This window comes from Eptatretus burgeri, chromosome 3 (genome assembly GCF_056783735.1).
Source record: "Eptatretus burgeri isolate ZD-2024b chromosome 3, Ebu_testis_v1, whole genome shotgun sequence".
Taxonomy (NCBI): Eukaryota; Metazoa; Chordata; class Myxini; order Myxiniformes; family Myxinidae; genus Eptatretus; species Eptatretus burgeri.
In genome coordinates, this window is record NC_140963.1 from 28,137,607 (window position 1) to 28,161,412 (window position 23,806).

Here is a 23,806-nt window from a genome sequence, read left to right on the forward strand (position 1 = left end):
CCGCTGGTCTTCAGAAGAGAACTTTACCAATTTTACCTCCCACAGGGATTTATAAAAATCTGAAATGGTTTCATACACACAAAGATGCCAATGGTGGCTCACTACACGACATGAGATCTTATGGATTTAGACTTTTTTTTCAAAGGCAACAATAACAAATACAGAGAATCCTGAAATGATAGATAGACCGTAACAATGAATAAAGGCAGATCAATAAATAAATTTAAGCACACCCCGTATAACAAAAATAACTAAATGCAAGATAACAAAATATATGGCACTACAAGCACACAATCACTCATGCACAATGGGGGGCCAGGTGAGGTCTTTTAAAAATGATACCAATTCCAGAGATCAAACGTATTCCACCACAAACAGGTCTCCAGACCACAGCATGAAGTAGTGAGCAGCATGGTCCAGTGAGCAGCATGGAGCAGCCCACAGCTGCGGTGGAGAGTGGAGAGGCAAAGCCGCGGTGCACCCAGTGGAGAGGCAAAGCATCCAGTGGGATGAAGGAAGCAGAGAGCAAGGAGCAGGGTGGCAAGAGCTTGCATCGTGAGCAGAGAAAATAGTGGGTGGCATGCAGAAAACAGAAAACAAAGCCCAAGCGAAAAGAGAAGACGACATCCAAGAGAAAGAACAGCACGTGTACAACATGCTCTTTTATCCCCTACCCCACGGCCATGTCCCGTAATTCTAATCATTCTTTGCTCACGGCCCGGCACCGACCAATGAGGTAGCATGTTGCCACCTCCATAGTGATGCCACATGGATGCAGTGTCATCACTGGTGCCGCCCATACCAATCAAGTGATGCCTTGCAATTCACCAATGGTTAGTGCCGCACCGGACACTTATTACCCAGAGCTCAGGCTGTGATGGGGGGGGGGGTTATCAGCCCAAACACGCACTGCTGACACATCCAAACTTCACCCCCTCTTCTTCCCCTGCCTGGTTCATAGAGAAGACAAAATGAATCACGCTTTCCTATCTTATGTCTATGCCAACTATGCCCCTCTCACGGCCTTCAGAGGAACAGCACAACTTTACTCTAACGGGCCCCTATTTACTGATAAATTTCCAACAGAAGACATTTCGAACCAAAAACGAAGACATGGACCATGCTAAATGATTCTCAAAATGATAACCCCCTCCAACGTAATCTCAACACAATTCACACATTTGCACAGAGGCTACAATGTCGACTCTACCTTATTGTTCCCCTTTGCTGTTGCAGCATTTGTTAATACAAGACCTGGTCTGGGGGATCATATCGCGAGAGAGCATGAGGAACATGTTGAACATTCACCAATCACATGATATCTGCAACAACAAAATTACCACTTTCTGGGATGGGCACTTGGATTGATGATGAGCATGGTTACATACATACGAGTAGATGATGCTGAAAACATTTCGGCTTGTACTTCAGTTGTTTTTCGATGAGGTCTTGTAATGAATGGAGATGACAGATTCTTACTACTGACTGCTAAGCTCTCTGTGAGAAACACAAAACGTTGCTGGTGTTCCGATTATGAATCCTTGCAAGACCTCGGTTCCTGTTCCCACCTTTCTTATTTTGTTCAGTTTCATGTCAAGGTGTTTTCACATCTATAAGCTCTGAATATTTTCATGATTTGTGTTTACAATATGCAAGCAAGAAGGACAACAAAGGACCAGTTTCTTTTTGCTCCAAAGAAGGGCTAACACCTGAAACATCAGCTTTACTTTGCTCGCCATAGCAGGTTAGCATGCCCTTGTATGTCCCAATTCTTTGGTTTACGAGTTTCCCACTTCCCAATTGTCCCAATTTATCCCAGTTCAGTTGATAAAATAAATTGTTCGATTTGCCTGCCAACATAGTTTGACACTAACCTTGTCGTTTTACTGAACACAGTTCAAGGTGAAAAGCAAGTGATTTTTTTTAAGAGTATGAGAAGATAACATATAAATAAATGAGTGCTGCCAAAAACTCAAGACGAGAAGATGACTTGCTTTAAGTTTCCGAATGGCATCTTTGACGATCTCTGAGCCCTTGGGAAGATCCACTTCACAACTTCCGAGAAACTGAAAACAAATACATACAACAAAAAGATAGGACGATGTGAGTTTTAAATCTCCATCAGAACCTATCATACATTATGGGGAGGGGTTTGAACAGATAATAAAGGTTTAAATTAAGGGAAATCCAGAAATCACAAGCAATTCATTCCTTCATTCGTAAATTCACCTCCACCCTTTATTTCTTCATATATATCATTACATTTTTCATTTAACCATTTAATGATACAAGATTTTTGGAGATAAAGTTGCTGGCATAGCTTTGTATTCCTTTGTTAATAAAAGTAACATATATATATATATATATATATATATATATATATATATGTATATATACACTAACAAAGGTACCCAGCATTGCTTGGCAATGCCAGGTCCCTCCACTCACCCCTTACCCTCCTTCTTCCTCCCACCACAAGCCCCCTCTCTCTGCATGCCCACATCATCCCTTCCCCTACCTCCTCCAACCCCACACCTTCCGTGCTTCCTCACACCCTACGCCCCTCCCTCCCCATGCCCCTCCTCCCAAACTCCAACCCCTTCCCCTCCTTCCTCCAACCCCACCCCCTCCATCAGGATCCCACTACACCCCTTCACCTCAATCCTCCCATCTCCTCCCACCCTCGCATCCCTCATCCCACCTCTTCCCTCTCCAACTTCACACCAACCCCTCCAGACTTCCATCCAATCACTTCCCCTCCATCTTCCCACTTCCTCCTTCCCCCTCCTACTCCACTCCCCTTCTCTTCCCTCTGGGTTGGTCGAGTTTGTGCACTACTTGCTGAAAAATGTTTGGTCTGTGTTTTGTATGAAGACTATAGATGTTTGTATGGTGTGCACTTAAAAGGTTCTCGATGGTATAAATGGTGTGCTCAAATTGTCGTTGGTGTCTAAGGTGTCGAAAGGGTCGAAATTCTCAAGCATGTAAAAAGGTCCAAGTGGGATAAAACTTAAAATGGACAAGGGTCCAAGCTGTCTAATCTGTCTGAAAGGTGTAAAGGATGTTTTTTTTTTGTTTACACTGTCGAGGCTTGTATGAGAGCAAACACACACAATGCACAACAAGGGGAGCAGGAGACGAGAGGAGTGGGAGAGGGAAGGAAATAAAGTGGGGAACAGAGACATGATGAGATCTATCGAAGGGAGAGGGATGGGGCAGAGTACACAGGGTAAACAAGATGGATCTTATGAGTCAAAATGGTCTAAACAGTCTTAAAGGGGGTTAGGAATCTTAGGGGTCCTAAGGGTCTTTGGGGTTTAAAGAGACTTCGGGGCTAAAGGGTCTTTGGGGTCTTCAAGGTCTTAGAGGATCTTAATGTTCTTCGGGGTCTTAAAGGGTCGTTGGGGTCTAAAGCAACGCCGGGTACCCCTGCTAATACATATATATCTGCCCCACCCCCAATAAACTGCTCCAGCAGCACTGACACACTGAAAAAGAGTATGGCACATCAGAATCAGATGCTACACTGATCCACTAAATATCCACCATCGTGATGCCCATACACAGCCCACAATGGGTAGTTATATTTTTTGCTTCCAGTCTGCTGATCATTGAAATGGATTAAACACACACAATGCAAATGATTGCTCCAATTATCATCAATAACTGCACGCTGTCTTCCTGTGGTCAGACATAAATTTATTTTTAAACCTAATGCTTATTTTGGGCCAACCTGAAAGCCCAACCTGCTATTAACTTACATACGTTCCATCAGTGCAGAAGCCACCCAGTGCTGTGCTTCGCTGTTTCATTTTGTGGTTGATCTTGTGAAACCGAAGCATTTACTGAACGGAACCCCAGGTTTCTACTGCCAGTTCAACGATGCTGCATGTTGATGTGATGGCTTCTCAATTAATCATCACCCTGCTGAAGTATTGACTCATTCCCATGCTGAATCATTGCTCAATTGGAACGTCAGTCAGCCAGACTCCAATTAAAACAATGATTACTGGTGATTTCATTGAGTTTAGGCAAGCCAATTCCAACTATACAATTCCCATAGTCTGGTGTCTTGAGTGTTTGACTGAGTCCCCCAAAAATTCAGCAAAAACATGAGACTTCAAGTGGATGATTACCAGATAGTTGCTGATCTTTAACTATTTTGTTTATACTGCTTGGCCTCTTTAATAAGAACTCTCTTTGCTCATGGATTTTGAATCCCCCAACTAAAATTGCAATTACATTGAATTTTCAGAGGTGATGACACAAGCAAAAATATAAATTTGGTTGCTCAAGTGATGTAGCATGTAATCTAAGAGGTCATATAAACTTGAGGGAACAGCAAAATCCCAAACTGTGTAATAAATGTGAAAAAGGATTATTTTGTACCCACCTCGCCTGCTCGGAGCATCGTGCCCCACCTTACTCCACTGCCAATTGCTATGCCTGATAAAACCCTGCTTATCTGTGGGTCTAGTTTATTTGTCATAAGGTTGTCTAATAACCCTTTCATTGTTATTTGCATTGTTTGCATTGAAACAGGGGGTTTCTGAGCAGCAGATGTTGCTGCCATCATGCAGTACATCATGAGTATAGCAACCCCAATGACGCAAGAATCACACCATGTGAAAGATTGCAAATTCCTCATGTATGTTAATTAACGGAAGCTAATTAACAAATGTTTATAATTAGTAATCTGAATCTGGGTTTATCACCTATTTATAAGTCAAGGATAGTGATCAAGAAACGACATTGCTTGTGGAATCATCACAGGAATGCAACAAAACATACTTCAGAGTACTAAAATAGTATTGTGAAAGCTGAAAAATAAGATAGCGTGACAATAAATAACAAGTCGCGATTCAAAGTACACCTCCCCAATGCCAAATAAATAAATAACAAGAAAAAGAGCAATCAGAGGTTGCAGACCCTCACCAGGACTTGTTTTGTGTGGTGTGTTGTGTGGTGTTTGTAAAGTTCAGTGTGGTGTATTTTGTACTGGTGTGTTATGTAATTAATAAGAGGCATAATTAGAACTGGCACTTTATAACTGTTGGCAGTGATGACCGGTTCAGTCATTTCAGAGAAGATTTTTGAAGGTTTTATAAAAAAGCAATATGGCTGCCGAATCACATAACCGATGATGTCATTAAGTTTTTTTGTGGACCATTTTATCTCCAGAAGACCCTCAAAATTTTTTATACTGATTGGATGTAGTGTTCTATATATGCAGTTATGACATCATAACGAAGGCACCCATGTCATTAAAAAAAAAACACACCCATTCCCCATGAGGAGTATGTGCCATGTGCTAAGTTTCAATTTTTTCCTTGGTGTGGTTTCAGAGATACAGATGTCCAAAGTCTTTTCGTTTTTCCAACATGGTTGCCACACCACGTGACCTGTGACATCATAATTATCATAACGGTATTCTACATGAGTAGTCGCACTTGCGGCGAAAATTTTGCCTCAATCCGACAAGCGGTTGCGGAGAAAAACACGAAAGTTCTGTATGGACAAACAAACAAACAGACAAACAAACGGACCCAAATGCAATATCCTCTCCTTCGGTGAGGGTAACAATCCTCCAGTGTGTGACATCGCCGGAGCACCTTCGGCGCCCGGCGATGCTGCCTTGCAGTACATGGAGTTGGAATTGGGAGAGAGCGATGTACAATAATTGGTTAATTGATGAAATGCAGAATCCAAATAAATATACAATAAACTAAAAATAATTAATTTCTCAATCAATTGCTGAATAGCAGACCTATACCACCATTGTTTCATCTGAATCTGTAATTTTTAAAAATTAAGTAATTATTCAAAAAATAAATATTTAATCAATTAATTGATGAATCAATGAATCAAACAAGGAGCGGTACACTCAAAGTACACTGCCCCCATGCCAAATAAATAAATAACAAATCCTCCAGCGCGTGACATCGCCGGAGCACCTGCGGTGTCCCGCGATACCGCAGTGAAACACATGGAGACGGAATTAGGAGGGAGCGGTGTACTTCTGATGTGAATGTGTACAAATGATACTTAGTTTATGTGTACAAATGTACTTCTGAGGTAAATCTGTACAAATGACACTTACTCGCCATGCAGCATGTGGAGATGGATTTGGAGTGAGCAGCATGAAATAATTGATTGATTCAGTGACTAATTGCAAAATTAAAACAAATAATAGTCATAAAATAATTGATTTTTCAATCAATTTCCTTATAGCATACCTAAACCACCACTGTTTCATTTGAATCTGTAACTCTTTGAATATTCAGTAATTCATCGAAAAATTGATAATTAATCGATCAATTGATTAATCAAAAAATCAAAAGTACTCTTTATAGCAAAATCACTTGTTCACTGTCATGTCCAAATATCAGTTTCCAAGCTCAAAGCGTGTCCGCGATATTTCCCAGACAAGAAAGAAAACAAGTTCCGGTACATTCAAAGTACACCACCCCCATGCCAAAAAGATAACAAATTCTCCAGCACGTGGCACGGGGAGACGGAATTGGGAGGAAGCAGTGTACAATAATTGATTGATTAATTGCATTATTAAAATAAATAAATAATAATCATAAAATAATTTCTTAATTGCCAAATAGCATACCTAACTAAACCACCAAGCTGCCAAGATTGCCCAGATGAAGAAAAAAAAATTTAAGGGCTAAATTGATAACCATGAAGTAATTAATCAATAAATCAAAAATACTCTTTATAGACAAATCACTTGGTCACTGTCATGTCCAAATATCAGATTCCTAACTCAAAAGTTGAGATATTGCCGAGGTGAGAAAGAAAAAAAAGAAGTAATTAATCAATCGATAATAATTCAGAAAATTAATCAATTAATTAATTCATCAAAAAACAAAAAAATTGCATTTTCACCAAAATTTGTCCCCAAATTTCAGATTTCCAGCTCAAAGGATGGCTGAAATAATCGCCCGGACAAACAAAACAAACAAGAAAACAAGAAGAAGACATCGTCGTGCAGAGCACAATACTTGCAAAATCCATAAAACAAATTAGACCTAAAAAATAATTGGTGGTTGAATTCAATGACCAAATATGCAAGTCCTCTTCAAATTTCAAGTCAATCGGATGAAAATTGACAATTTTAGAAATTCGACCTATCCTTTTGGCCGATGTGGACCTCAAAAATAATTGGTGGTTGAATTCAGTGACTTGATTTGAAAATCCTCTTCAAATTTCATGTCAATCGGATGAAAATTGAGGATTTTAGAATCTCACCTAAGTTGTTGACCTTTGGCCTATTGACCTTTTGACCTTTTGACCTCAAAAACAATAGGCTTCTTCCTTATTACAAACTCTACCATATGTTGAAGTTTTGTGAAGTTCTGTTTAAAATTGTGACCTGTAGGTGATAGACAGACAGACAGAACAACAAAATCGACTGACCAATATACTTGAAAAATCTTCGATTTTGCAAGTAACAAACAGAGTGAAAACTGTGTACTCCCTTCCTTCAGCACCAAGCAATGATGTCTTGCATCTCCTGGATATGGAATTAGGAAGGAGCGGTGTACAAAAGACCCTTTATAGCCAAATCACTTGGTCACTGTCATGTCCAAATATCATCTTCCTTGCTTAAAATATGCCTGATATATTGCCAGGATGAGAATAAAATAAATAAGTAATGAATAGAGTGATAATAATCAATTAATTAATTAATTAATTTATTAATAAAAAAATAAAAAAATAACGTTTTGCCAAAGCACATCTTCACTTTTGTCCCCACATGTCAGCCTTCGAGCTCAAAGGATGGCTGAGATATCGCCTGGACGAGCAAGAACGAAAATAATTAATCGATTAATTGATGAATCAATAAATCAAAATTACCCATTATAATCAAATCACTTGGTCACTGTCATGTCCAAATATCAGCTTCCAAGCTCAAAAGGTGCCTGAAATATTGCCCAGATGAGAAATAAAATAAATAAGTAATTAATAAATCGATAATAATGAACCAATCAATTAATGGATTAATCAAAAAATAAAATATAACATTTTGCCAAAGAACATCTTCACTTTTGTCCCCAAATTTATAGATTCCGAGCTCAAAGGATGGCTGAGATATCACCCGGACAAACAAACAAACAGACAAACAAACAAGAAAAAGACATCGTGCAGAGCACGATACATGCAAAACCCACCCCCCTCTCCAAAGGATGCCATGGACACATGAAATTGTACACTTCATTAAGATTTAAATTCACAATCTTAATCAAATTCCAGGTCAATCGGATGAAAATTGATTATTTTTCATATTGAAATTGATGATTTCAGAAGTTTGAGGTTGAGTTGACCTTTTGATCGAAAAAAAATAGCTGGTTTCCCAGTTCAGTGATGGACTATGCAATTGCTGTATAAATTTCAAGTCAATTGGATGAAAATTGAGGATGTTTCAGAGAAAAATTGATGATTTTAGAAGTTTGAACTTGAGTTGACCTTTGACCTTTTTACCTCAAAATAGTTGGCTTTCGAATTCAGTGATGCAATGTGCAAATGTAAAAATTTAAAGTCAATCAGATGAAAATTGACGATTTTAAAAATAAAATTTGATATTAGAAGTTTGATGCTGAGTTGACTTTTGACCTTTTGACCTCAAAAATAGCAGGTTTCCTAATTCAGTGACACAATATGCAAATTTTGTTCAAATTTCAAGTCAATCGGATGAAAAATGTGGATTTCAGAAATTTGACCGCAAGATGACCTTAGACCTCAAAATCAATAGGCTTCTCAGTTGAGACCAACACCTCTACAGCTTAGTAAAGTTTCATTACGATCGGTTTAGAATTGTGACCTGGAGGCGACAAACAGATAAATAGACAGAATAACAAAATCGACTGATCAATACACTTGAAAAATCGAACAAGAAAGAAAACGGAATAAAATCTGAGTCCTCCCTTCGGTGCCTGGTGGTGGCATCATGCATCGCCAACATGTGGAAATGGGAAGGTGTGATGTACAATATAATGTGTCAATGAGTTGTCCTTTTGAAAGCTTGCAGTGAAATAAAAGTACATGGTGTTTGGTGATTGTTCAATGGGGAAGGACTAGGAAAGGATAAACAATCGAGCTATTCCTCTCGTGTCTGTCTCCACATCCAAATATTCAAAGTAAAATATCTCCAGATTAGTGGGGTAACTTATCTAAATATAGCACAACAATTGTGCATTTTGTGAGGAAAGCACCAAATTTGGCACACGAGTAGCCTATCATATTATGAACAGATTTGGATATTGGGCCATCTCAAAATTTTTGATGGCAGTGGAAAATGGCTGCCACAGCCATCAGCGGCTGAATTTGAGATGGCCCAATATCCAAATCTGTTCATAATATGATAGGCTACTAGTGTGCCAAATTTGGTGCTTTCCTCACAAAATACACAATTGTTATGCTAAGTTGCCCCACTAGATGTGTTCAGGTGGTGTTTATTTCTGGACGGGAGTTTGTCTCCAGACATGTCTGGGCTGTATTTATCTGCGGACATGTCTGGGTGGTGTTTGTTTCCGGATGGTTTGGCTTTGGATGAGTCGGGCGGGTTTTAGCTCCGGATATGTCCCGGCGTTGTTTGTCTCTGGGTGGTATTTATAGTATAATGGGAAGAAAATGTATTTCAGACATTATTTTGTTTCCATCTTCATTGTTATTCTTTGCAGAATCATTTTGATGAGACGGTATGAATCGTAATTAACGCTCCACCGCACGTCTTCCTTCCCTTCCTCTCACCCTCTCTCCATCCTCACTCCCAAACCCCTCCTCTCTCTTTCCCCCTTCACCTCTTCATTGCCAGTGTAAACTACAACAACGATATTCAAAGCATCGGGATTCAAATTCCGAAACTATCCTGATAATATACAATGACCAGCTCTTGAACAGCTCAAATCGCCCAGGGATTTGAAAGTAAGACTTGTCACGGCAAAGAATGCCCCAATGTCATCTGGTGGTGAAGACCTGCTGGGATATGTGGTCAAATGAGAAAAGTCATATTGAGTGAGAGACGCTAAGCAGTTGCAGTAATTGAATTTCTGCCTGGGTTGCGATGGGAGATTTGCAAGGTAGATTGGCATATTCATTGGGGGGAAAAAGTAGGAAGTTGACTTTTTCGATACGTGACATAAAAAACAGATATGCGATTGGAGAATCAATTTTAAAAGCAGAAAACTATTAATTATATCTGGAGAGAAAAAAAAAACACAATAAATGTATATAAAAAAAAAGTTCTTGCAAAAATTTGCTCATTTTAAAATTGACCATTTCACCTGAAAGCACCTTTCAACAAAACCATATAATATCATCATGGAGTCAGGGAGGATTGTTTGTTTAAAAAGAGAGTGGCTAAAACAAGATGATGATTGTGTGGTGTCATACATGTTTGTTGAAAACAAATAGCAATATAATCCCATCGTGACCTGCTTTTTTGGCTGCTAGTTGCATCATTGGTGAGGGGCATGGCTCTGTAGCTGATGCAGTGTCCCCATTACCAGAATACTGCTGCTCATTTCGCCGACCTCGGCAGGATGACAGGCTGAGTCAACCCCCTGGTGTTGATTCAGTGGCCAACGGGGCTCAAACTCAGGACCCTAGGATCCCAAGCCACCACCCTAACCACGAAGCCAACACCAGGCTTTCAGCAATGTAATGAAGATAGTTATTTACAAGGTAGCATTTATGCCGATACATTGCTGGTCAAAGTCTTTAATTTGAGATATATATTCATTCCACTGTTTGCTGCAGGTAATTATAATAGACGAGAAATTTATCTGCAGCATTTTAATGATGTCATAATTTATACCTGACATTAATTTTGATCTATTCTCGACTGAAACTCAGAGCAGCCAACAGAGACGTGAAACCGGTGATTGGAGACATCGGGGGCGATGATTACTCAAGCTTCTCACATAACCAGATGCGAATAATCTTCAAGAGGCAGTGGAAATGCAGAGGAAAACATCAACAATATAAAAAAAAAATATATTTTTTACATTTTCAAAGCTGAAAGCAGCAATGATCCATATTGCCATGAGAAGAATGCATAACTATTCTTGCTTCCTACCTGCAGGTATGTTATTGTTCCTTCAGCGTGCTTTCCTCTGGTATATAAGTTTGTTTGTTTTAAAGACAGAAATCTCAATCGAGGAGGTCATTGTCGTTCTACTTTCTGAAAATTTGTTGGCAGGTTTTGATCAATCTGCCTCTCTGTTGTTCCCCTTGCTGAAGGAGAGGGTATTGCATTTGGGCCCATTTGTCTATCTGTCTGTCTGTTTGCTTGTTTGCTTGTCCACACAGAACTTTCATGTTTTTCTTCGCAACCGCTTGTCGTATTGAGACGAAATTTTCAACATAGGTGTGAATACTCATGTAGAATGATCTAATCATAATTATCACGTCATCGGTCGCGTGATGTGGCAGCCATGTTGGAAAAACAGGAAAAAAAAAAACTTTGGACCTCTGTCTGAAACTGCACCAAGGAAACAAAATGAAACTTGACACACGGCAAGTACTCCTCAAGGGGAATAAGTGCGATTTTTTTTTTTTTTACGACATCATAGGTGCCTTTTTATGACGTCATAATTACATATTTAGAACACTACATGTGATCAGTATGAAAAGTTTTGAGGGTCATCTAGTGATAAAATGGTCTTCAGAAAAAAATTTGATGACATCATCGGTCACATGATTCGGCGGAAATATTGTTACTTTTTTTTTTATTAAAGCCTTCAAAAATCTTCTTCTCTGAAGTGGCTAAACAGATTGTGGCGAAACTTTAAATGTCTTACTGCTTATCCATGAGGAACAAAAGGTTCACACATATGACATCATAGGTCACATGGTTTGGCAGCCATATTGGATTTACCCTAAAACCTATTTTAAAAATCTTCTTCTCCAGAACGGCTGAACAGATCGAGGAGAAACTTCACAAAAATGTTCCCCAAGCCTTGGATGTACAAGTCTATTTGGGAATAATTGATAGGTCACATGGTTTGTCAGCCATGTTGGATTGAATAAAAAGATTAAATAATGTTTTCTCTGGAACCGCTTTATCAATCGACATGAAACTACACAATTATGTTCTCGTAATGACGGCGAATATATGTTTTAAATTTCAGCTTGATCAGACACTTGGTCTGGCAGCCAGAAGTATTGAATTTTTTTTTTTAAATAAGGCTCACTTGGCTGTGCCTGGATGGATTCGAGGGTCGAGTAGTAGCAGCTGAAATGCCAATCCTATCCAGGTTCCTCCTGATGACTTAATCTTTGCTTTTTGCTTGTTCGGTTTCCTTCTCATTACTCCAATGCAGGACTGTACCTATTTGGTCTTCCATTCGATTATAATTGAATTTCTTTTAATCCTATTCTAAATTCAATTGAATAATAATGAAAAACGTCATGGGTCAGGGTCAGGTGTCCAATCAAACCAGGATGTCTTGGTACCTGGTCATCACTGCCAGCAGTTATAAAGTGGCAGTTCTAATTATGTCTCATTAATGACACAACACACCAGTACACAAACACAACAAAAAATAAACCACACAAAACTACACAAACACCATGCAAAACAAGTCCTGGTAATGGTGTGCAATCTCTGATTGCGCTTTTTCTTGTTCTTTCTGTGCAAGCAAAAACAAAAATCAATTTTTCCTGCCTCTCCTCTGGTTTTGCTGCTTCTGATCTCTCAGCTCTCTAACTCTCCTGAGCAATTCTAGGATGCACACATACTTTTGATAACCCCCTCCTGATCAAATTTCCAAAACCAACCAAACTACACACCTCAACTTTTATTCTTCGATTCTCTCATTTCTGCAATAGCCTTCCTGATGCTGTTCAATCCCATTCTCCCCTACAGCGCTTCAAGCAGTTGCTACATTTCATGTCATACCCACAATTTTTTTTGACCCTCATTAACTCCAAGTCTCCTAACTTGGGGTTATCTGGGAAAGAAACCTCTTACTTGCACATTACCGTGCTTTATCTCTCTCTCTCTCTCTCTCCTGTATTCCTTTTCGATACTTCCCATGCATTTTATGACCAATTGTTTCCCCATTGCCAGTTTGTTTCTAATCCTTGTCACCTTGCTCCTACTGGAGCCACGATCTTGCCGAGAAAAAAAAAATAAGCACCATCTAATTCCAGTTTTACTTTTCATTTCATAATGCCAAGATAAATGGACAGCAGAATCTCATGATAACTCCATAACACTTTGCAATCTCTTTCACATATAATATGTCTCAAATCTGCTGTGTCAACATTTCACTAAAATTACAGGTAAAAACGAGTGCACACTGAAAGAACAATATTGTAGAAAATGTTCAAATGACATTTTATATGATGAGAGCCTTCTCACTTTACATCAACAAAATAATACCAATTACTCATCCGAACCTACAAACACTCTCTCACAAATATGTTGTTACGAACAAGGGTTAGAGAGAGCACAGGCTTCCAAAATTATGAGTTCGATAAAAGTGAGCAAAATAACACAATTCGCAATTTGGTGTCTGTCTGTCTGTCTGTCTGCGATACATTCGGTCGTTACTCATCCGATCTCAACTAAACTTGACAGTAGGACGAAGGGTCACACAATCGAGGTTGTAGTGACTTCATTTGCCTCTCTCCCCAAAGGGGTTTTCCATCTTGGGTGAAATCAATACACCATAAGGTGTATATCCATGTTAAAATAGCTAATAGTGGCATTTTCCCGAAGGATTTAAAAGCTGATATTCGAAATATGATTCCATATTTGACGATAGGAACTCATGGCCTAAATGATTATGTCGAAATGTAGAGTGAAATCGGGGGAAATTTTCAGAAAAAGCCATTTTTTTTTCTACCCCAATGTAATTAAGCAATATGCTCAGCAGGACGTGGGGTAAAATGGCTACAAACAGAAATTCACAATCACCATAACTTCCCTATAAGTTTTCTCTTCGGTGTGAAGAAACATCAAATGTGACTATTAAAAGCAAAATCAATGTCGATGTGTTGCAGCCCATTGGCGTCACAGGCATTCTGAGGCCCACAGTTTGTGTAGGCCCCAGGCTTCGAGCCCTTTAGCCTATAGAATAATTCTCTCATGGCCCAGTGGAATTGGAATCCATCCAAGCCTTATAAACACAATGTATTTATATTATATCTGCACATAAACAATAGCCAGGTTTTGGTTTCATTACAAAACCCGAGTTGTTTTTTTGAGGATTCGAGCAATCAATCCAGCATTCACTTCGGCGCCTCCACATCACCCACGTGAAAAAAAAAACAAAATTGGAAGCGAATAAAGCTGTGCTTATACACTACCCGCATAATTTTTTTCTTTTATTTCTGGAGCAATCGATACTGTGCCTTTGCACCATATGTTTGTGCACTTCATGCTAACGCCTGAAGCACATCAAATAAATCATGCCGAACATTTTGACCCGTTCATGTTTTGTCTCCCATTTCATTATTACAAATAATTCACCGGATACAATCCATAAATTTGTGTGTGTTGTAATCCTCTGTGTTGTGTTGAGTTTTGTGCACCTGTCAGGTTGACAGGCCTTTCCCCTCGTAGTAAATAAAAGTATATTTTGCGAGTACATGCATGTTTCGATACTTCACTGACAAGTATTGGCATGAAATGCTGTTTGAATTATGGTTGGCATGGAGATCTTTTAAACAACAATGCCAGGTTGTTTTCAGTAGCTTGAGCTGCCTTGAATGTGTATTCTATTCATACAAGATGAGCTTTTAAGTCAAATGTCAGCAAAATAAGAATTAAGCCCTCTTCAATGACAGCTGTTCACCACCATCTCAGACCATCCCCCCCCAGAAACCATCATCTTTTCTACCCCCATGACCTTTCCCCTCCCCCACCAACAGGCCACACGGTCTTTCCAAATTTCCAGTTTTTCCTTCCTGAGAGTTTGCTTCTGCATTAATCTTGTCCACCACCTGTGTCCTCCCTTACCCCTCATTTCTCCGAGTCTCCATATATTTTTTGTCAACCCCGCTGTCAGTTTCTCCCCTCTTTCTGTTGTTCTGTTATGCACTTATCTGTTCTATGTTCGAGCTCTTCCACAAGCCTCGACCCTGTATGCAGAAAAATATCAACAGTATTCATCGTCATGCTCTTATCAAGCACACACTTTTCCTGATCCTTAATATTCGAAGGCTCTCATAATAAAGACGAGTCACAAAGGATATTGAGAACAGAAACTTTCAAAAGAGAACAAAACTCAAAAATCATTGCAACAACTCAAGAAAATCAAGACGATATACTGTACCATTATAAATGAGGAACAAAGCTCTAAATGGGAAGTTCTCTACAAAAAAACCCCTGCAAAACAATGTAGTCTACTGGTAACTATTATCAACAGCAATCTAGAAGGACAAGAAAGCTGGGACCATACGTCATAACTTCTGAAAAAAAGAAACAGCCTTTAATAGTGATTCGACCTGATTTTTTAAACTTGAGACTCACCACATTGAGTCTCACCAGGCTACCATGGCTAGTTGACATGATAATGGGTTCAAATGAGGCAAGGTGGTCACCTTTACACTTGAGTCATAAATAGTTTGGAACTTGCTTAGGATACCGGGAACTTAGGCCAAAGATCTATTCTTTGCAAAACATACCATCCATGAGATTTTTAACTTCCCTAAGTTAAAAGAAATAATATTGCCTTGAAAGGACGGTATTCTCCAAAGTTCACTGCAGTGTTTAATTCGTGCATTTTATAAAAAGGAAAAAAAACAACTTCCTTCGATGAGTGGCAGAGCAAATCGTCACATGTGAAAGATGTTCAAATGAGGTCCACCCGCACAAACTAAATTTGATTCCTCCGCATCTTGCCAAAAGAAGCAGAGCAAGGTGGCACAATTGATGCATGCATCAGGAAAGCTGGAACAAGATGCCTCTCCTGAAAAATACATCCTCCACAATGGCTTTTCTCTTTCAGGAAAGCAGTCCATATCTTTTGAAGCCAATTTCCACATAATAGAAGCTGGAACACATGTCCATTTGCTGAATTTTTTTTGTATACACTGTCAATGCTCGTATGAGAGCCAACACATAGAATGTACAAGGAGGAGCAGGAGATAAGGAGGGGGGGGGGCGCGGAACAGTGTGGAACAGACATGAGCAGATCTGTAAAAGCCAAATAGAGCTGTCAGAGTTAACTCCTGAATTAAAGCCAGAATAAATAATTGTTTAAACAGAAAACAAAGGTGAGCCAATTTGCTGTTGTAACTGAAACAAGTATGACCACACTGTGGTCATAACCTGGACACAAAATATATATATATATATATATATATATATATATATATATATATATATATATATATATATATACATATATATATATATATATATATATACATATATATATATATATATATATATATATATATATATATATATATATATATATATATATATATATATATATATATATATATATATATATATATATATATATATATATATATATATATATATATATATATATATATATATACTGTATATCTGTCCACTCATCTCCATTCTCAGTGTTAAAGGCTCAGCTTATATTCCCTAATCTGTCTCATTAACCTTGTGCCGTATTTATCCCATGTTCCCATGTGAACGAATAAGATTAGATAGAGCGGTGTCTGTCCCGCATTCCTATATGAATGAATAAGATTAGATAGAGTGGTGTCTGTCCCGCATTCCTATATGAATGAATAAGATTAGATAGAGTGGTGTCTGTCCCGCATTCCTATATGAACGAATAAGATTAGATAGAGCGGTGTCTGTCCCGCATTCCTATATGAATGAATAAGATTAGATAGAGTGGTGTCTGTCCCGCATTCCTATATGAATGAATAAGATTAGATAGAGCGGTGTCTGTCCCGCATTCCTATATGAATGAATATGATTAGATAGAGCGGTGTCTGTCCCGCATTCCTATATGAATGAATATGATTAGATAGAGTCGTATCTGTCCAGTGTTAACATTTGAATGAATATAATTAGATAGAGTCGTATCTGTCCAGTGTTAACATTTGAATGAATAAGATTAGATAGAGCGGTGTCTGTCTCGCATTCCTACATGAATGAATTAGATTAGATAGAGTCGTATCTGTCCAGTGTTAACATTTGAATGAATATGATTAGATAGAGCAGTGTCTGTCCCTCATTCCTATATGAATGAATTTGATTAGATAGAGTCGTATCTGTCCAGTGTTAACATTTGAATGAATATGATTAAATAGAGCGGTGTCTGTCTCGCATTCCTATATGAATGAATAAGATTAGATAGAGCGGTGTCTGTCCCGCATTCCTATATGAATGAATAAGATTAGATAGAGCGGTGTCTGTCCCGCATTCCTATATGAATGAATAAGATTAGATAGAGCGGTGTCTGTCCCGCATTCCTATATGAATGAATATGATTAGATAGAGCGGTGTCTGTCCCGCATTCCTATATGAATGAATATGATTAGATAGAGTCGTATCTGTCCAGTGTTAACATTTGAATGAATATGATTAGATAGAGCAGTGTCTGTCCCTCATTCCTATATGAATGAATTTGATTAGATAGAGTCGTATCTGTCCAGTGTTAACATTTGAATGAATATGATTAAATAGAGCGGTGTCTGTCTCGCATTCCTATATGAATGAATAAGATTAGATAGAGCGGTGTCTGTCCCGCATTCCTATATGAATGAATAAGATTAGATAGAGCGGTGTCTGTCCCGCATTCCTATATGAATGAATAAGATTAGATAGAGCGGTGTCTGTCCCGCATTCCTATATGAATGAATATGATTAGATAGAGCGGTGTCTGTCTGTCCCACATTCCTATATGAATGAATATGATTAGATAGAGCGGTGTCTGTCTCGCATTCATATATGAATGAATATGATTAGATAGAGCGGTGTCTGTCCTGCATTCCTATATGAATGAATAAGATTAGATTGAGCGGTGTCTGTCCCGCATTCCTATATGAATGAATATGATTAGATAGAGCAGTGTCTGTCCAGTGTTAACATTTGAATGAATAAGATTAGATAGAGCGGTGTCTGTCCCGCATTCCTATATGAATGGATTAGATTAGATAGAGTCGTATCTGTCCAGTGTTAACATCTGAATGAATATGATTAGATAGAGCGGTGTCTGTCCCGCATTCCTATATGAATGAATAAGATTAGATAGAGGGGTGTCTGTCCCGCATTCCTATATGAATGAATAAGATTAGATAGAGGGGTGTCTGTCCCGCATTCCTATATGAATGAATATGATTAGATAGAGCGGTATCTGTCCCGCATTCCTATATGAATGAATAAGATTAGATAGAGCGGTGTCTGTCCCGCATTCCTATATGAATGAATATGATTAGATAGAGCGGTGTCTGTCTGTCCCACATTCCTATATGAATGAATATGATTAGATAGAGCGGTGTCTGTCTCGCATTCCTATATGAATGAATATGATTAGATTGAGCGGTGTCTGTCCCGCATTCCTATATGAATGAATATGATTAGATAGAGCAGTGTCTGTCCAGTGTTAACATTTGAATGAATAAGATTAGATAGAGCGGTGTCTGTCCCGCATTCCTATATGAATGAATAAGATTAGATTGAGCGGTGTCTGTCCTGCATTCCTATATGAATGAATATGATTAGATAGAGCAGTGTCTGTCCTGCATTCCTATATGAATGAATATGATTAGATAGAGTCGTATCTGTCCAGTGTTAACATTTGAATGAATAAGATTAGATAGAGCGGTGTCTGTCCCGCATTCCTATATGAATGAATATGATTAGATAGAGTCGTATCTGTCCAGTGTTAACATTTGAATGAATATGATTAGATAGAGCGGTGTCTGTCCCGCATTCCTATATGAATGAATATGATTAGATAGAGCGGTGTCTGTCCTGCATTCCTATATGAATGAATATGATTAGATAGAGTCGTATCTGTCCAGTGTTAACATTTGAATGAATAAGGTTAGATAGATAAGATTCATCGTGATTCTGAACAGGGGATTTACTTTATATCTGTTACCCCATTTTGTCGTGTGTGTGTGTGTGTGTGTGTGTGTGTGTGTGTGTGTGTGTGTGTGTGTGTGTGTGTGTGTGTGTGTGTGTGTGTGTGTGTGTGTGTGTGTGTGTGTGTGTGCATGTCCCTCTCTTCCTCTCTTCCTCCCTCCTGCTCTCCCTGTGGTAATAAATGTTTTGTTCATAAAAACCTTCACATGGTCGTTCGACGTACGGGGACTTCGCCGTTAAGCAAGAGTGAATTGGCTTTTAAAAAAATCCGGTAATGGGCCGATTGGGAAACGTGCATTTAAAGCAATTATTTAATGCACCATTAAAATATTAACTCGACACCTCTCATCCATGGCAGCCTCCGCCACAGTTATATTAGAATGAGCTGATTCGTCACATGGTCACGGATGCTTAACTCCAATATGGGGCCATTCAAAAATCATGTAATGCTATATTTTTATGGAGGCACTACTGGCTTGATTACACCTTACTAATAATTTTTATTTCACATATGATTAGAATTTTCAGGGTCCCTCATCGTGATTAACACTCGACTCAAATAAAGCAAATGTAAATCTGATGCAACAAAGCCGGATAGTGTATAATCAGCAGATGCCTATATAATGTGTTTGGTCCACCAGAAAACCAAAATGGAAGCAATACCATTTTGTTTGGGTGCCATGGTGGGAGGAATCAAGCAACCAATGTGGGTGTTGTCCGGTAGCTGTCTGACCAATAGGTGCACATTTCAAAAATCAACACCAACAAAAACTCCAACAACAATCAACAACAGCAACATCAATACAGAGCTCTTGTCGACCTGTTACATGTCGCAGATAAAAAGGTGATGGCTAAAGTTTGGATACTGTACAACTCCTGTGTATTACACATGATGAATTATGTAACCATTTCCAGGTCCGGGAAGGAGGAGTCAGTGTGCTCTGTCATGGTTTGGGTAGGTGTGTTCGATCATCGTGTGCTTTGAATAAACTTATACATATATTTCTGACTCCTTGAACACTTAACATGGCGTAGTCGGCAAAATTAACATTCTGTGTGGCTCGAGGCATGATCATCAGTCCCATTCCTTACTTATAATGGAGGATGGCAGCAGATCGCTTTTTGATCGTCGACTGGAAGGGGGTTCTCATATTGGTGTCTGTTTTGCTTCCCAGTGTGTATGTTCAACACACAAACATTCCCCCCAAAAATAAACCTGTGGAGTCTTCTCGGGGCATGGCCTCATTGATGGCTGTCATGAAGAACGTGATAGCTATGCAGAAACTTGCAGTGGCTGAACCAGCAATAGACCATGGCTGATCAACGACTGGCACACATGCAGGAAATGAAACTGCAAAAGTTCATCCCCACTGTCTACTTTTAAAATAATAATAATAATTAAAAGCAACTCTTAATGACTTTCCTAAGAATCCCACAATTAACAAGAAAAAAAAAGACATAAAATGTCATAACTCCGATTGTTTTAGTAATTTTGCTGTATGGAGTGAAAGGCTCGCCCATATTTATGTACAACTAAAATGGCTGCTAGTCTACCAGGCAGCCGTCTTTGATCAGACAACAAAATAAAGTGAGGAGCAGGTATATGTCATCAGGTAGAGTGCTTTTGCCAAGATTGAACAAAATCAGATCATGCATCTCTGAGAAATGGTTGGGGACATATTGAAGTCACAAAATGGCCACCAGTCGGCAATGTTGGACTTGATCTCAAAAAATGACATGCATACATTATCCATCATTCATTATCTGTGTGCCAAGTTTAAACAACATCAGTAAATGCATCTCTGAGAAATGGTTGAGGATGTGTTCAACTTCAGGGTTTTTGTACAACAAAAATGGCCACCAGTCAGCCATCTTGGATCTCCTCTTCTTCTTCTTTCGGCTGCTCCCGTTAGGGGTCGCCACAGCGGATCATCCATATGATCCGCATAGTGATTTGGCACATGTTTTTACGCCGGATGCCCTTCCTGACGCAACCCTGGTCGCCTCTTACGACACAGGGATATGGTACACCTATTTTAACCAGGGTATACACCGACCCAGTACACTGGTACTCACTTCGCCGACCTCGGAAGGATGAGAGGCTGAGTCAACCCCCTGGTGTATTAATTCAGTGGTCCAACGGGGCGAGAACTCAGGACCTTTTGGATCCCAAGCCGCTGCCCTAACCACTGCGCCAACACCAGGCTTCGTCAGCCATCTTGGATCTGATCTTGAAAAAAAAGGACATGCTGATGGAAGCCATCATTCATTAATTATCTGTGTGCCAAGTTTGAACAAGACTGGTAAATGCATGTCTGAGAAATGGTTGAGGACGTGTTCAACACTGGGGTTTTTTGGGGGTTTTTTAACAACTGAAATGGCTGCCAGTCGGTCATCTTGGATCTGATGTCGAACGCAAATGACATGCATATGTATAACTTAATGTGTTGTCCTTTTCCCAAGTCCGAATACAATCGGTACATACATGTCCGAGACATGGTTGCGGATGCAGACACGGACATGAAAATCAAGACCAAATCCACAAGCCTCCATTTTGGACTAAGTCCAATGGGGGCTAAAGTACAAACGGGGGCTAAAATAAAGTACAAACATCACAGATATCAATGCAGCTATGAGATAACTCAGACTTTCGAGGTTACAATGTATCTCTGGTAACTAGTTTGTAAAATAAACCCCAGCAGGTTATAAAGGGGTGAAGGGTCAGCTATGAGCACATATCCAAAGGATCTTGTCCATTGGGTGCACAGAGGATGAATCTGACAGGCCAGTCGCATCACAAAAGTCCTCAGAGGGTGAAAGACTTGTAACACCAGATCATGGAGAAGAACCCAAGTCCATAGGTCATGCTATCTCAGAAAGAGGTTGACTTCAGGAGTTCCACACTGTGAAGGATGCAAAAAAGAGAGAGAGAGAGAGAGAGAGAGAGAGAGAGAGAGAGAGAGAGAGAGAGAGAGAGAGAGAGAGAGAGAGAGAGAGAGAGAGAGAGAGAGAGAGAGAGAGAGAGAGAGAGAGAGAGAGAGAGAGAGAGAGAGAGAGAGAGAGAGAGAGAGAGAGAGAGAGAGAGAGAGAGAGAGAGAGAGAGAGAGAGAGAGAGAGAGAGAGAGAGAGAGAGAGAGAGAGAGAGAGAGAGAGAGAGAGAGAGAGAGAGAGAGAGAGAGAGAGAGAGAGAGAGAGAGAGAGAGAGAGAGAGAGAGAGAGAGAGAGAGAGAGAGAGAGAGAGAGAGAGAGAGAGAGAGAGAGAGAGAGAGAGAGAGAGAGAGAGAGAGAGAGAGAGAGAGAGAGAGAGAGAGAGAGAGAGAGAGAGAGAGAGAGAGAGAGAGAGAGAGAGAGAGAGAGAGAGAGAGAGAGAGAGAGAGAGAGAGAGATAGAGCAGGCTGCAGTCTTGATGCAGTCAGTGAGGAGATGCCTGCTTTGAATTTGTCTCCGAGACAACAACAGGAGGGTAGAGTTGATGAAAAGACCGACCAGTAGATTTTATGAGTGGAGGGAGTTCAGCAAATATGATACCTTGCTGGATGTGACATAAGAAGTGAAGCTGAATCTCCACCAACCACCGTGCAGTGGGGTGACGTTAATTCCTTGAAGTCAGGGAATGGGGTCGCTGAAGCAACCCATGTTCAGCATGCAGTGGACTCCCAATTCCAACTTTACTGTTTGAGTTGGTCTTCAAATGAATTTTGGCACATGAAATTCAGTGCAGCAGCTATTCCTTCTCCTTCAACATGTTCCCTCTCTCCGACTTGATGCAAACTGTTGGCTCCATAAATATCTTTTGCAAACTGTCAGGAATCTTTTTGTCTTCCATTTTGTTGTGGATTCTGTTTCTACATGCCCTTTCCCTTTAAGATCTGGTGACTGAGAAGGCCATGACATAAGGATAACATCAGTGTCATACTGATTAAACCATTGGGCAACCACACATCCTCTGTGGATAGGGGCATTGTAATCCGAGAAGACACCCGTCCTGACAGGAAAGAAATGCTGCAACATGGGGTGAAGATGATCACTCAATACTATTGAGTAGCGATTACATTGGGAAAGGGCATGGAGAAACAGTGGATTCCATTGGATGGAAGGAGTGATTGTCACTGACCATGCTTTCTAAAGGCGCTGTCACAATTTGACGATTTAGCCAGCGTATGCCGACTTATGAAAAATTTGTCTAAAACGCTGGCACACGTCGAATACGTTATGGGTAAGTTTTGATAACATTAAGAGCACGCTGATAAACACTGCCATACGTCGTAGTACGCTGGCTTTCATCGTTGTACTTTGCGGTTGTCCTCAAATTTTAGCATGCTTGAAATTTTATGACGTATGCCAGCGTATGACTCACACATTCCGCTACGCTGGCCATAAGTTGTAGGCACGTGACGCGATCGTTGACACACGTTACTTGTAAGTTACTCATCAGTCGAAACATATCGAGGTAATGATTAGCGTTCCCGAAACTTATTTATAACCTATGAGTAACGTGTTGTAGGCACGTTACACGATCGTTGACACATGTCGAGGCACATTACGCGATCGTTGACACACGTCGAGGCACGTTACTTGTAAGTTACTCATAAGTGGAAACACCTCGAGGTAATGCTTAGCGCACCCGAAACTTATTTCTAACCTATGACTAACGTGCTTTGAACCTATGTGTAATGTTCCTCCAACGCATATTGATGAAAGTAGACGTATTTGATTGACATCTTCTGGACGACCACAGAACTTACTGAATGTGTTTCT

At 39.7% G+C, this 23,806-nt stretch overlaps 1 protein-coding gene across 11 annotated transcripts in view; it reads right to left on the minus strand.

Moving 5' to 3' along the window:
• The window catches only part of GULP1 (GULP PTB domain containing engulfment adaptor 1), a 356,627-nt gene that overhangs the window by 130,606 nt on the left and 202,215 nt on the right, over positions 1-23,806 (minus strand). For all 11 annotated transcript variants that reach the window (XM_085872779.1, XM_085872774.1, XM_085872772.1 and 8 more), the window contains one exon: positions 1,995-2,066. In XM_085872779.1, coding sequence (XP_085728905.1) covers positions 1,995-2,066 — 72 coding nt within the window. The remainder of the gene's footprint in view (positions 1-1,994; positions 2,067-23,806) is intronic.